Here is a 16,326-nt window from a genome sequence, read left to right as displayed (position 1 = left end):
CTATGTTTTCTTTTATTTGTTTTTTTGCTATAATCATGTTATGGTGTTTTATATTTTTTATATTTTGTATTCTAAAAAATTATGTATTATGTTATAAGAAGTTAGCGATGTATTTACTAAGCTTAATTATAGGAAAAATTCTTGAAACAACTGCTCTTATACTACATCTCTTTTTTTTAGAACATGATTTTAACCTCTAAATATTAAAAAGAGCATAATTTAATTTTTTTAGTTATATGAATTATTATGTGATATATTACTGTGAATTTGTGATATATACTAATTCTAAAAAAAATTGTATATAATTGTCTAGATAGTTAAAAATGTCTATCTAATACCTTCTAAATCATAAATTTTATGTTTAATTCTCTTAAAATATTTCACATATATGTGTGAAATCATATTGTTATTTACTTTGGAAGATTTTTAACATAGTTCTAGGCATGTGTAAAGAAGATGATTGGATACTACTAATATAGTACTTCCTTTTTCTCTCTTCTATTTTATCTTTCTTATCTTTATACTATGTTACACCATATTTTAAGAGTTCAACAATCAATAAAAATATATATGATTGCTCCAACATATTTATAAAATTACACAAAATTTATAACAAGAGTTTATACCCAATTATAATTAAAAATTGACTAAATCTAATCAAATCAAAAGTATAAAGCAAACAAAAGTAAAATCATTATTTTTTAGCTTTGACCTATCATATTCGAGCAATAAGTAAAACCAATAATAATGGCAAAACTCCTCCAATTAAGTTTTAAGTTATTAAAAAATAAAATAAAATTATTTATTAGAAATAAAAAATTCAAATTTAAATAACTAATTAATATTAAATAAATATCTATTTTCATCTATAAATTTGTATTGATTCATAGTTTTATCTTTAAATTTTTTAAAATATTACATTAATCTTTAATATGTCATCACTCTGCTTCATGGGACAAAATAAAATTATACTATTTATCATATTTGTCACGCTTTTCAATCGTAATTTGTACTGTTTATCCCACAAAAATTGTTCATCATTTCTATCAAACCCAGAAATTTTCTCTACCATAAGAAAGAATAACGAAATAAACATGAGTTAAGAATAATAAAATAAGCAAACTTCATAGCCTCTTCAGCTCAAAGTCCCTTTCATACTTGGATTAATTTGGAGACAAGAGAAGATGATCTCCTAAAACACCTTTTAATTTTCTAATATTACAAAGAAAATTTAGAAGAACACTTAGAGTTTGTTTGAGAGTTTGAAGGAAGAGAAAATAAAAAAATTTAAAAAAAGAGAGAAGGGAAACAAAAAGAAAAGAAGTTAAATCTCTCTTTTCTTTAGATATTTAATATTAAAAAGAAAAGAAAATATAAAAAATTTAATTATATAAATAATTTAAAAATTAATATTTTTATTTTTTAAATTTTTTTTAAAAATCATTATTTAAAAAATTAACATTTAAAAAAAAGTTAAAAAATTATATTTATGAAATAATATAAAAAAGTGAAAGAAAAAAAATCCCAAAATAAAAAAATTTAAAAAATAAACTTTTAAAGAGTTTTAAAAGGTTTAGAAAACTTTTCAAAATCATTCTTAAATAACTTTCAAACAAAATTAAACTTCTTATAATCCCTTCCCCTCCCTCTCTTCTCATCCCTTCTTAAATCTAACTCACAAATAAGACTTACAAAAATGGTACTCCTTTCGACCACCACACCATCGATGTCTGTTCCAAAGACATCATTTCCCATCCTCCTCATTCACAGAGACAAATTCTGCTTGCAGTCTACTTTTTCCTCCACGTACCATAAGCTTGTCATTGGCACTGTTGTCGAAGCTAATGTCATCGCCATCGCCATCGCCATCTTTGTGGACTATAGGTAGTTCTTGACCCAACTCATACCCGCTTGCTACGGACTCTTGGGTAGTGCTCTAATGGTCGTGTCACGCGCTAGTAGAAGTGGACCCAACCTCTGGCTGAACGAACATATCGATCTACAGTTTTTTTTTTCTCTGGCAGCAACATAACCCATATGTTGGCAAGTTGAGTCGTGAAGTTCAAGTAGCTGGTGTGAAGAAGGATGTTGAAATGTGAATGTACATGTATCTAGTGAATGAAGGGTTGCATGATCCTAAGATAAAGCTAACTATAAAGAATATGGCTAAGCTTGATTTTTAAGAGTTGAGGTAGAGTTTACATGTTATTTAACGTGGCATCTAACTACCTTCTTAGTTTGTTTTTAATGTCATTTAATAATAAGCATTAATATGAATGACCGACGACTAATATTAAGAATTAACTTGATATTTTTAAAACCTTAAGAGACAAAATTGTTGGATACATACAAATTTGGAGACGAAAGTGAATATTCACTCAATGAATAATTCTAATCAAATATGCATCATTCACATGCTAGTGAGCTACCCTTACTCATAATATTACACTTAACTGATTCCTTTGATAAATTTGACATAGAATAAAATGAAATCAAGAAGACATTTATGTTTCTATGTGAGTGGTATGTAGACTGTATTATGCTCCCACGAGAGTTCTGGTTTTCTCTGTGAGCTACATATTTTTAAGAGTTAAGAAGATTACAAATAATGGAATCTTTCAGAAACTGTACAAGCGGTTCTATCTCAACTCAAAAGTGAAATTGAATATTTTCCTTCTAACTTAGTAGGAACCACCTGTTTAGTTTGTTTATGTAGGTCAATAGAGGAATATCTTTTTCTGAATTCCAACTTCATCAGTCGAGAGAAAGAGGGTTCATAAGCGAGAACTTAAGAGAGATACCTGCTCAATATTCAATCACTTAACTGACAGTGTACATAACAGATTAAACAAACTCTAAGCAAAAATTCTATTCTATAACATCCATTTTGCATGCTTCAATTTGTGTCATGTATCTTTGTAGAGTCTAACTTCAAATTGGCCTTTAGAAAATCTTGCAATCAGCTATTTGAGGGTTCTAGAGCTCAACAGAACCTTCAATACCGCTGACAAGTCTTGGATTGGCTAATCTTCTCCCAACAAGTTCCCTCAACTCAATTTCACCAGGGAATCTGTTCTCTTTCAGCTTGGAGAAAACCTATGAAATCAAAAGGAACAAGATGGTCATTAAATCAAGAAAAGCATTCAAATGTTGAAGGTAAAGCACAGGTGCAGTATGCTCTGAAGCTGAATGCTTCAAAATATCTATGACTAAGTAAGCTCTACAGTCCCACCTAGGTCCTAGCAGGTATAGAAGTAAACACCATTATAAACAAAGGGTACTATATTAGTTGCCAGCTCTAACCAATGACTTACCAATTCGCCATTGCAATATACTTCAAAAGCACCAGAACTTTGAAGGAAGGATTGGAGGAAATTTGCAAGAAGCCAAGTGCTTGCAATACTTCTAAACTTATTGGCTCGCAAAGAATAGTACCATGATGGCGGTGTTATGCCCAATCTTGGGAATATTTGTTCACCTGAAACTATAGCGATAATAAATCCTGTTTGCACCACTGGAATTACTTTGCTGAGAATGCGCTTTGGAAGTGGAGGTGGATAGTTAGCCAAAATAACATTAATCCCAGGAAATGCAGATTCCAACATGTTTTTAACTGTTACTGCATTTCCCCTGCAGAAAAAATCATGAAAATCACACAAGATACATTTAGGTTTCTTCTACTTATAAGTATGTGGATTCTAAAAATGAAACAAATTAAGGATGAATGCAGCTAGAGCAAACAAAGTCTATAGTCCAGTTTCTGAAAATTTACTAGTTATAACACTACTTAAATTCTCATACTAATATGGAAAGATTAATATTAAAAGCATCAATATAACTGTCTCACATCAAAAGTCAAATTTCATAATAAATTATACTCCCCTCCCTTTATAAGAGCTTAAATTACAAATTTACAATGCCCTCCCGTATTATTTACAATGCCCATTTCAGCGTGAACGAGCTTGTTTGGGTCAATTTTTCTTTTATTGTGATTATTAGCATTCTTGACAACTCATTTTAAGCCTTTATCATAGACTTGGAAACTTTAGAAGATAAAACAAAAATTATTTCCTCCTATCCTTTTTGTAAGAAACAAATAACTAATTCATCAATATCTATAAAAAGTAGTTATATGTTAAATATGGATCTTGTAGTTGAAAAATACTATAGCATAAAATAGTCATATTGATGACTTATATATTAAATGAATGCATATATTCACTTATATTGTTAATGGGTGAGTTCTTTATCAATACCAATTTGATAATAAATAAGGATACAAAAAAATTAGCAATTAATGCATCTGAAAATGAATTTTTGTTTCTTATAATTAGGAAAAAAAATAGTGATAGTTGTTTTTTATAAAAAGACCAGAGGAGTACAAGTGAAATTCCGAAGCAGATTGTATGAATGTTTTATAACACCATTTCAATGAATAAAGTAAAAAAATCAATAATACAATATTCAAAATTAGTTGTCAGTAACTTTAAAAGTTAAAAGAGAAGAGAATACCCCTTGAAGATTCGTTCATAATTGTTTGTCACTATTATCACACTCATTCACATTTACAAAGACTAAAATGTAGCATATGCTAATCTCTTAGGGAACAGAGTCAGGGTAGTCTAATTTAAACTTCTTTCAAGGGGAGTGTAATTTACTCAAACTTTTATCTACCATTTGGATGAATTGTAATGAATGCATGAAATCTGAAAATTTCAGTAGGTCCCACATCTATACATTCCCTTGCTCTTCTTCAGTGAAATGGACTCTTTACTAATGAGGATGCTCAAATGGGTTTCTTAATTTTTCATGTTTTATGATTTTAAAAAATCAAATTATTTTTTATATTATAAAAAAATAAAAAATAATTTGATGCTAAGAAAAATATTATATTATAAAATTCAGTTTTTTTAGTGAGAGAAATTTAATTTTTAAAATTAATATAAAGTCTCTTATGGTATTTATTTATTTCTACACTCATTTCCACTTCGCTCATTTCTTTCCTTCTTATTTCGATAGTCAATACATCCAAAATCCTTCTTATTCCTAAACATCCAAACAACATATCATTTCTATGGTTCCTTTTTCCTTCTCTGTATTTGATTCACCTTTATTTCACTAGTCTAATCCAAACAAAGTGTTGAAGTGGAGTAACAGGGGAGTTGACCATTTGCAAACAGATACAATGCCACGAAATGAAAAGTAACAACTAGAACAAACTTCAACGGTGGCAAAAGGAAACAAGACGCGCTTTCGATCTATTAGAATAAATTAACATTGAGTCATTGACTAAATAGATCTAACTCAGAGCGAGATCGAGATTATTAACTGCTAATATATGTTGTGATTTTTATTGAATCACTAACACTAGACGCCATTAAGATATGCAAGACTAGGTTCAATTTAGGAACCACACAAGTAATATTTAAGCTTCTTCTCCATTTCCTTCTCAATACAAGAAACCGAAGCCCCAAACAATAATAAAAATAATAGGAAACAAACTTAATAACAATAATCATACCCTATTATTCAAAATCAGAACCCTTAATTTAATAAAGCAATAATTAGATCAGAATTAAAAGGGAAAGAAATTGGGCAAACTTGTAAGAGCAGGAAGTGCAGAAGTCAATGTTCACAGTGCTGCCAAGTCCAATTGGGCCAATGCCACTCTGTTTCGGCTGCATTGATAAAAACACACCAGAAAATCGAAATAATCAAATAATAACCCAAATTAAGAAAAAGTAAATAAATAAAAATTGGGAAAAGCTAGAAATATAAAAATGAAAAAGTAGAGGAAAAATATGGAAAAGAAGAGGGGAATTGAGGGATGTGGAAAAAAGAACCTGAGTGGGGAATTGGAGGGGTTGTTGAAGAATGGGTAGAGGGTGTGGTTTGGGGTTGATGGAAGCATGATGGGTGGGTTTGGGAGGGGGTTGAGGAGCGAAGAGATTCAGAATGTCCGAGAAGAAGAGGAAGATTGGTAACCCAACGAGAAGGATTTGGGTTCGATCCATTGCAACAACAACAACAACAACAACAACAGAAAGCGAAGGGCGTTCAGCAGAATCAATGGGACTGTGCTTTCGGCTTTGGGGTGGGGAAGTTTACGAAAAGAGAAATGTTAATCGTAAAATCAATTTCTACGTTCTTTTTATAAATTAAAAGAGAGACGAGCGAGAAGGAAATAATAAGATACATTTACAGAGAAAGATAAAATAAAAATAAAAATAAATGTAATAAAAATTCATCTTAAAAATAGTATGACGTGAAAATTGTTAGGATAGATATATTATAAGATTTTATATAAAGTAAGTTGTTATTCAATTCAAAATTAAAAAAAAAAATTGTACGTATCATTTTAGTTAATCGTCTATAAGCGTTGGAATCAAACAAATAACTAAAGGTAAAATTAAAAAAAAAAAGCACATTAAAAGAAAATGTCTTAGAGTGCTCTTGAAATCAGTGAAAAAGAAAGGAACAAAAAACATATGTTTGAACAATAGGTGTTTAGAAGATTAATACAACGAGATTGGTCATTCTTGTCTAATGAGATTTAGGGGTAAGTAATCCATATGCAAAGGGAATGGAAAGCAAAGTCAGAGGAGAAGATAAGCAACGACCCTAAATGGTTAAAACATCAGGGAGAAAAGGAGATGAACCTTCATTTTATTAATGGTTATAGAATTCACGAGGAGAGGAAGAAGATGTATATTATTAATATTAGGAGCGAGGCAGAGGAAGGGAACAATGTTTCGCAAATCTACAAGCCCAACTTGTTGAAACCTTTTTGTAAAACTCTGCTGAAATAATAGGCTAAGCAAGAAAAAATCTCTATGATAATAATAATAATAACTTTGGCACAATGCACTCAATTCTGTAATTTTTAATTGTTTATAATTAAAGGTCAAACTTTCCTAGTGTAATGAGTAGGAACAAGTACCCAAAATTTGGCTTAAACCAATAAAATTAAAAAAAAAAAACGGTAGGAGGATAGAGGCTAAAATGTTGAGTAATTTAAAAAATATTTAAAATCATATTTCAGGAGACAGGTACAATTAAGAAAGATTTTTTTCGTGGGTACTTGATCTGATCGACAAATATTTGTTCTTGTATAACTTAGCCATTTTTCTCATCTTCGTTCTTTCAAATCTTAAGTTAATTCTTTCCTCTTGCACTCATCTTTTAATGAGTATGGTCACTCTTTCTACCTTTGCCTTTCCTTTACTGTCGTGGACATGCAGAAGTCTTTGACATATGAGTTCGGCTGTTTATTTTCAATTTCATATGGCGACTTTGAATCCTCTTATCATAATTTGAAGGGTGGTCATGAATGATGGAGGAAACTAATGATGACATAGATCTAATGAGATTTTGAATTTTTAGAATGCTAAATGATGGTCATGAATGATAGGAAGTTAACAATGGTACATATTTAGTGAAGTTTTGAATTTAAGAGTGTTATAACAGCAATAATAGTAAAGGTGTAATTAGAGTGAGTATGATGGTGATGAACAATAGTTTTAGTAAATATGGTTGAGAGAATATTACTCAATCTAATTTACCTAAAGATCTTCATGTCTAAAGATCTCCATATCCCATCAACTCCTAAACTCAACCAATGATGGTTCCAGAATTTTTGGGTTGTGGGGCAATATGTACAAATTTTATAACATTAAAAATATAACATAATATTTAAAAGTAAAAATACACATCATAATTATTTTTTATGAGCTTTCATATTCTAGAAACATTGAATAATTTTTTCATTTTCAATATTACAAAAAATCTTTCTCTTTATATAAGTAACTAAATAATCATTCATTCACATACGGTTTCGCATCTGATTCTTGATGATATTCATAGCAGAAAAAACTCTTTCAACTGTTACAGTTGTCACTGGTAGTATTAAAGCTAACTCTAAAAGCAAATAGATTCTGTGAAAAATTAATCTCTTCTGGTTGACAAGGATCTTTTTTAAATAATATCTTCTAATTTCATCTCTATCATTTGGATAATAATCTGACATTTTTTGCCTTAAACCAGAATCATTAGGAAGTTTTTCTAAATCAAATTTCAAAAATCTTTTTTTATTGGTTGAACCCAATATTCTACTTCTACATTCATCAAGTACTTGAGGAGAAGATGATTGTTTTGATGTTGATTTTCTTTTAAAAAATCTTTCCATTGCTAGAAATAAAATCAATATAATTATAATTAATTTCATGTTCATAAAACTAAAATCAATAATAAAGATGATAATATTTTACATAAAAATAACAATAATAAATAAACTAATACAAGTAATCCACTAATAAATTAGAACAAATCAAATATACAAATAATATAGTGATAAAAAAGTAACAAATGCAATGGAACAACTGTTGAATAACTCATAACTTGTTGGATAGAAATTTGTTTATCTAAAACTGAAGCTTTGACACCAAAAAATCCATAGAACATAAAAAAATAAGAGCTATTGTGTTGTTGACTTGTTGCATCATGTGCAAGAAGGAAGAAACCTTGTTAACATTTGAGAAAAAGCAATTGACGTGAAAGAATTAAAGAAGCATGCGCATGTCAGATACAAAACGTGAGTTTTGTTATGTGTACTTAGTTGGCTTGTTGGAGAAGTTTTGTTAGATATAAAACTGAGTGACATTAAAGTAATTTTAGTAAAATTTAAAGACAATTCTTCAATATAATAAAAAGTAATTCACGTATGTTTCTGCAACAGTGTGGAGGCAAATAAAATATTAAAAGGAGCATATATATATATATATATATATATATATATATATTAGTATAGAAAAGTCAAAATATAGTGAAGACAATTGCCCCCACTTCAATACTACTAAATCCATCCCTAAACCCAACCAATTTCCAACTCTAATAATAAAAAAATGACCTAATTTATTTGATATAATCATTAATTTTAAATTTTTAAAATTTAAAATTATTCATTAGTTTCATATATTTCTAGTGTCAAATAATTTTTATAATTTTTAAATCTTAGTACTAAATCTTTAATTTAAATAATATTGATCACTTAAAAATTTAAATTTCTTTATTATTGAGGTAATGGTAAGGATGGGGACGAGAGAGTGAAAGGTATCAATGATAGTATAATCAACTTGTCCTAATGTAAAATGGTGCTAATAAAGGTAATAATATGTACAATTAATGGTAACATTGATCATGATAATGAAGATAACAATGATGGTTATGATAGTAATAATGATAATGATTGTGATATTTATTTTTTTAGTTTAATATTAGTTTAAATTTTAAAAGTTTCATATATTTTTTTAAAATTTATTATATATATTATAATATTTATTATTAATAATTATAAGATTTACTCTTTTTAAATTTATAAAATTTATTAAATATAAAAATTGATGTATAATATAATTTTAATTATTTTTTAAAATTAATTTAACATAATTAGGTAGAGCATGTATAAATTATTAGTTTGTTTAAAAGTTTTTTCCTCCAAAACTCCAATTTTGGAGAGGAGTGTAAGTTAAGTGAAAAGGGATTTTAGTCCCTTCTTATTTCCTTTTAAAAGATTGAATCATTAAAAAATAATTTAAATACTTTTATATTTATTATATTTAATACCAAATTTTCAATTGGTCCATACATGAAAGTATTTGCCGAATGGTTCTTATACAAATATTCATGTTCAAAATGACCTTACTACAGCCAATGTGATAATGGCATGAGTGAGAGTCAAACATGAATAATAAATGTCTCTTTAAGATAAATTACATTGTTCAAGTGTTCTAATATTTTGGGTAAAATATGCTAACACAACTTAATAAATCTTGATGTTAGAGAATCTTAATTTTGTCAGTACATTAATTTCCATTTATAGGCTTTCATTGTTTCTCATCTGTAAGTTAAGGTAATGATGCTAGAAAGTTGTTTGGTATCATTACCTCTATAGACAATACATGTAAATAAAACTTTTTACCAAAACGTCACACTTGACACCTTAAATTGACAATTCCATCAATAAAATAATGAGAATATCTCTAGTTGTGGAGGATTGGATAGTGAAGAACGTTGAAAAAGTAGTATTAATTGTAGAGATAGAGAAAAAGGAAAAAAAAAAATGACAAAGAAAAACTTGAAGATTAACTCAATTTAGTTTTTAGCTCGTGTGATTTAAAATGATTTTTGAGATTTTGGGATACGATTATCTCGCAATTTAAGAATTGCGCTTAGAAGGAAGAGATAACAAACTAAAAATATAAAAAATTCATAACTTTACTTAGTTATGAGGGATAGAGAATAACACGTGTTAGAATTAAATAATAATAATAATTTATTCTATTTTTTATTTTTTTAATTAAAGATGTGTTTCAAATAGTTTTAAACTTAACTATGTGACATATTACTAGTTAGCAAAGGGTAATTATACAAATAAAAAAATATTCATAAATAATAATTTTATTTATAAATACATAAATTCATTTTTAGAAATAATTTTTTATAATTGTAAAAACTATTTTAAATTAAATAGACCAATATAAAATTAATTATACATATTTTTATAATTTATTATTTTTTAAATATTAACTTCATTATAATTTATATTTTAACTAAAATTAACCGTACTTAAATAAAAGGGACGACGACGAAAGTATTTGTAACACGGGAGCTAGTTGTTAACAAATACACTAAATTAAAATCTCGAATGTATTCTAATGTATTATACAAATATTTATTTATAAGTGTTAAAATGTAAACATATAGCCTTTAAAATTATTTTATTCGTTGTAGAAAATAAAAATTATTATTTACTTAAAAATTTTAATTTGAAACTTAATTTAATTAATAGAACATTATTTTAATAATGATTTATCAATATAGCATTATACATAATTTTAATTTAAAAATATTTTTGTATTAATTTCCATAATTAAGAACATTAAAAATTTTCTTAAATTGAATTATTAATTATAAAAATATAATTTTATTATTTCTTGAAATAAAAACCATGAAATATATTTCACAAAATAAAAAATGACACATGATTATATCAAGAAAAAACAAATCAAATTAGAAAAAAAATTAATCAGTGCTTTTCAAAGATTATAATTAAATATTTATTTTGTCTAAAATTTATTAAATGCTTATCTTTTTAAAAAATGCTTTCTTTTTATATTATTTTAGTAAACTTTCTTTCTTAATATCACCTTTCATACAATAATTTACAGAATTTCATATTAATAGTAAAAGAGTTAGAATCTGTAGATACTTTTTTTTTTATTATTGATATTAGATTTTAAATTTATAGACTTACACTATTTAATAATTTTTTATACAATATAAAATTAACCAATTCAACTTTTGATATAAAAGTTGTAGGTCAATTTTATAAAAAAATAAAATAAAATAATTAGATATTTTATTATACTTTTTATTTTAACAGATAATATGTTTTTAAAATATAAATAAATATTAAAATTTAGATAATATATTCATAAATGTTTAAATTATATAAAAATTAACATATATATATATATATATATCATTTTAAAAATTAAAAAAATCAACAGTAGAATTAATTCATTTTATATTTTATAAAACATCAGCTAACAGTTGTCTCACGTGTACTAATAGTTGTCTTCTTAGTCCCTATTCATATACAGCGAAGCCATGAATGGAATTAGTTTAGTTATAGTGATGCATCATCAACCAATGAGCTTCCACTCAGTGCCATCAAAAGCAAAGGCAAGAAAATAGGATCCATTTCCATTCTTCCACTTCCCTAGTTCCACCAAAAAAGGTCAAAACACAAGGGCAAAATAAGGGAACAAAGGAATTTGGTTCCACTAGAGAATGGGAACCCAACATAAGAATGTGGGACTTGAAAGTGATCAATTGACACAGAGCCTCTCATCTCAAGCACACACATGTCAAAATTGCTCCTGAAATCCCTTTATATATTTATTTAACATTACATAGTAATCACACACCATGAACAAGAAGAGACCCTTTTCTGTTCACTTCAATTGATCTCCCTCTTTGGATACCCTTTTGTTAAAGCTAAGATTTTTCTTTCAGATTTGGGAAGAGAAGGAGGTGGGGGAAGATAAAAATTACAGGCAGTAACAAAACTTAAGAGAGAGAAACAACATAGAGCACAAACGTGAGGCTCTTGTTGAAACACACAAGTGCATACCCGTTGTCATCATATCTTTAAATTTCTCAACTTGTTTGTCCTTGAATTCTTTGCTTCAGTTGCATCCTTATATTTGGTTCTCATTCTCTCTCTCTCTCTCTCTCTCTCTTTTTATCTTTTTTCCTGTTTTATTGTGGCTTTACCTTTCTGCCCTCTGCCAGGGACCAGGAAGAGGAGTGAGAACTAATCAACCAAACCAACCCCAAAGCTTGATTCTTCATCTCCAATGGCCACATGGGTTTTCTCAGAATGTGGCTTAAGGCCTCTTCCTCCAGTGTTTCCAAGACCAAGAACAGGACCCATTTCATGCCATAAGCCTTCAAAGTTTAGATTTTTGAACACAAATAAAGGGGTGGCAGATCTGAAGCTTCAACAAAGAAAGTGGGAATTGAGAGTGAGCGCTCCTCTAAGGGTTGTTACCACTGAAGGAGAAGAAAAGAGAATCAATGGGGTTGGAGAGGAACTACCAGAATTTGACCCTAGTTCACCGCCACCCTTCAAATTGGCTGATATTAGAGCAGCCATTCCTAAGCACTGTTGGGTGAAGGATCCATGGAAGTCCATGAGCTATGTAGTGAGGGATGTTATTGTGGTTTTTGGGTTGGCCGCAGCTGCAGCTTATCTCAATAACTGGGTTGTTTGGCCTCTCTACTGGGCTGCTCAAGGGACCATGTTTTGGGCCCTTTTTGTTCTTGGTCATGATTGGTAATTAGTCAATTGCATATCTCCATTTGTTTTTTTACCTAATGCAGATCTAGATTCAATTGTTGATTGGTTTTGCTTGGATTTCAGAAGGTTGTTTTGATAGCAAATAGCAATGTTTGGTGTTTTGGATTTTTCAGTGGTCATGGAAGCTTTTCAAATAATCCTAAGCTCAATAGCGTTGTTGGGCACTTGCTGCATTCTTCAATTCTAGTACCATATCATGGATGGTATGATATGATGCTCCTTAGGAATAGCTCTTCTTTTAATCCCCTTTTGCTTTATATACACTTTGCTTATCCTAATCTGCATTATTTCTAGACCAAGTTTTGGAACTGATAGTTTCATGAATTGTACAGGAGAATCAGTCATAGAACACATCATCAAAACCATGGACATGTTGAAAATGACGAATCTTGGCACCCGGTGAGTTGTTAATCATTATTCTATTTTTTAATTGAATCTGTTTTTGTCTTCATTTTTTTTTTTTTTTTTACTTATATCTATCAAATTTCTAATCCAAAATGTATAATGTCAATCTTGCAGTTGCCTGAGAAAATCTTCAAGAGTTTGGACAATGTAACACGTATTTTAAGATTCACAGTACCTTTTCCATTGCTTGCGTATCCTATCTACCTTGTAAGTTGTGGTGCCTAATGGTTTAACCAAAACTTGAACATTTATTGCTGTTGGTTTTGGTGTAGAAATTGACATTTGGTATAATGATCTTTGAATTCAGTGGAACAGGAGTCCTGGGAAGACTGGTTCTCACTTCAATCCAAGCAGTGACTTGTTTGTTCCCAGTGAGAGAAAAGATGTTATCACTTCAACAATTTGTTGGACAGCTATGGCTGCTTTGCTTGTTGGTTTGGGATTTGTAATGGGTCCAGTTCAATTGCTAAAGCTTTATGGCATTCCCTACGCGGTAAATTCCATCTTTTTTTTCCAACTATGAATTAGACACTTAATAAATGAGTTTCTTTTTTTGAATCAAAATCATGTCCTAATTTTGACTTATACTTGTAATTGAAGATTTTTGTTATGTGGTTGGATTTGGTGACTTACTTGCATCACCATGGCCATGAAGACAAATTACCATGGTATCGTGGACAGGTACCCTTCTTTCTTGGAAAATGCTTGCTCAACCTGGTCTTTCGACCTTTCTGAATTAATTAACAACAACAATAAAAAAACCTGATGTTAACGTCAATTTAATTTTTTTTTTAGTACTCTGTTTTATATTAGTTGTTACATGAATACGTTTTATTTGTCTAAAATTATTTGTGCATTAGAATATGAAAAAGGTATTAATTATTCTTTTTTCAATAATACCCTTAATAACTTCAACACTTTTAATATGATTATTTTAGTAAAAATAAATTTATTTTATCAACATTATTTTTATACATTAATATTACTATTTAGTGACATCTAATGAGAGACGGGGAGAGTAAAATTGTGAAGTTGTCAAAATTTAGTCATCCTTCACAGCATTATCCTCCATTTATGTTGGACAGGAATGGACCTATCTTAGGGGTGGACTCACAACTATTGATCGTGATTATGGATGGATTAACAACGTCCACCATGATATTGGAACACATGTCATTCATCACCTCTTTCCTCAAATCCCACACTATCACTTAATAGAAGCAGTGAGTAGTGAATAACCCCTTAGTGTACACTGTTCTTGATGGATAAAAAGAATCGTAGTTTTCATGAATTGCATTAAATTTGAATGTGTCTTTGCTCTACATGTAGACTGAGGCAGCTAAGCCTATTCTTGGCAAATATTACCGGGAGCCAAAGAAGTCTAGCCCTCTTCCATTTTACCTCATTGGAGAATTGATAAGAAGCATGAAGAAAGACCATTTTGTCAGTGACACGGGGGATATTGTGTACTACCAAACAGACCCTACTATCAGTGGCTCTTCTACATCAAAGTAAAGCTTCAATTTTTTCCTCTTGAAGACAAGAGAGGCACATTTGTGTTAACATAAGACACAATTTCTTAACTAAGAAGATTGTGTCTGAGCTTTGTACTCCATTGAGTCCAGTTGGATTCCTCATAAGTAAAGGGAATTGATGCATGGAAAAATTAATTGGAACTCCGTGCTATTTATAAAAGCATGATCAAAGTAAAGGGAATATGTTATATGTTCTCATTGAAGAGCAAGGAATCTGTAAATTGTTCATTCTTGATGAAGGGAATGCTATCTTCATCGATTTAGTTATATTTTTTTAGCTCAAACTCAAGCAACAAAGCTGAATGATAATTGAAAAGAATTCTAGCAACTTGTGTCATTTTCTTTTATTTATCCCTTCTTTCTGTATTATTCATCATTTGGTGACTTTTATTATTCCTAAGAAGTCATGTCATATTTGGTTATCTTGTCATACACTTTGTTTAAGGTTGTTCCTTTTTTATGTCCATTTATTTTGGTTGCTTAATACAGTGTTCTACTCTTTTGCCGCTTACTAGGCCCAATTAATCATGATGTTTCCAAATCATAAATTATTGTCAATAATGTTCATTATATTTAACATACATATTTCAGCATTTGATGTTTCAATTCAATTGAAAGTTGTGATAGATGACAGCCACAGAACTACAAGGGTGGGTCTTTTCTCTGAAGGTTCAGTCACCATACATGGGTTGATTTTAATTGTTGCACCAATGGACAATTAAGTGTAAAAGTATGGTTAAGAATTGTGGCTCCCAATATGCATGTTTAACTGTTGTGACATGCTGGCGTGCAAGATATGGGACCACAAGTTCATAACCCAAAAAGTGGGTTGCGTTTCAAGCATTTGCACCAGTCATATCACAGCCCTATCATCATATTCATCTCCAACACACTGCAAGTACATAGGGTATGCCACACAAATACGCTATTTTATTTTTTTAAGAATTTAATTGCTTCTATAGCAACTTAAACAATGAATAATGGGTTACCCACAAAAATAAATCCAAAACATGATTGCATTTATATATTATTTTACCAAACGTGCCATAATAAAATCGTTTTTTTTAATCTGTTTTATTATTTGCTATACTGCCAATTGATACAGACGAATATTTCAGACAAATGAAGTTGATAGATATCTAATACATCAAAGTATGATTGGTTTTTATTTTTAAATTAAAAATTATACAATAATTATAAACTTATTTCATGATCTCCGTCTTTTTTTTTTAGTGATTTTCACTAATTTAAGCCCTTTTATTGATTTAATTGATATTGATTATCACAGAGTCTTGAGTCGAGTCTAAAAAATGCAGTTGAGTTAATTTTATTTTTTAAAAATATTATAAAAATTTTATTTTATTTGAATAAAATTATTTTATGTGAAATTTTTACATGTAATTAAGATAAAAAATAATATAATTATTGTTGGAAAATAAAATTTTAATAGATTTAAACATATTT

The 16,326-nt window shown here is 29.0% G+C and overlaps 2 protein-coding genes across 6 annotated transcripts; one reads left to right on the top strand and one right to left on the bottom strand.

Annotated features, from left to right (window-relative positions):
* Positions 1-2,524: 2,524 nt before the first annotated feature.
* LOC113851550 (selT-like protein) lies at positions 2,525-6,147 on the bottom strand. Of its 2 annotated transcripts, none has more exons than XM_027482065.1 (4): positions 5,844-6,147; positions 5,602-5,669; positions 3,315-3,630; positions 2,525-3,096 (listed from the first exon to the last, which is right to left on the bottom strand). In XM_027482065.1, exons 1-4 carry the CDS (start codon positions 6,012-6,014, stop codon positions 2,977-2,979), a joined length of 675 nt encoding a protein of 224 aa, XP_027337866.1. In that variant the 5' UTR covers positions 6,015-6,147; the 3' UTR covers positions 2,525-2,976. The 2 variants fall into 2 exon arrangements, with proteins under 2 accessions (XP_027337866.1, XP_027337865.1); XM_027482064.1 differs by having other exon boundaries at positions 2,526-3,096; positions 5,602-5,678.
* Positions 6,148-11,693: 5,546 nt separating this feature from the next.
* LOC113851549 (omega-3 fatty acid desaturase, chloroplastic-like) lies at positions 11,694-14,876 on the top strand. 4 transcript variants are annotated; one of them, XM_027482059.1, is made up of 9 exons: positions 11,694-12,269; positions 12,355-12,898; positions 13,036-13,125; positions 13,255-13,321; positions 13,442-13,534; positions 13,635-13,820; positions 13,928-14,008; positions 14,413-14,550; positions 14,657-14,876. In XM_027482059.1, the coding sequence occupies exons 2-9, from the start codon at positions 12,420-12,422 to the stop codon at positions 14,840-14,842; spliced, it is 1,320 nt and encodes a 439-aa protein (XP_027337860.1). In that variant the 5' UTR covers positions 11,694-12,269; positions 12,355-12,419; the 3' UTR covers positions 14,843-14,876. The 4 variants fall into 4 exon arrangements, with proteins under 4 accessions (XP_027337860.1, XP_027337862.1, XP_027337863.1 ...); XM_027482061.1 differs by having other exon boundaries at positions 11,745-12,160; XM_027482062.1 differs by having other exon boundaries at positions 12,239-12,269; positions 12,362-12,898.
* The last annotated feature ends 1,450 nt before the right edge of the window (positions 14,877-16,326 follow it).

The sequence above is a fragment of the Abrus precatorius genome, unplaced genomic scaffold (assembly GCF_003935025.1).
Source record: "Abrus precatorius isolate BTA unplaced genomic scaffold, Abrus_2018 Scaffold9, whole genome shotgun sequence".
Lineage (NCBI taxonomy): Eukaryota > Viridiplantae > Streptophyta > Magnoliopsida > Fabales > Fabaceae > Abrus > Abrus precatorius.
Note: the sequence above shows the minus strand (reverse complement) of the source record. Positions and strands in the feature narration are given on the sequence as shown.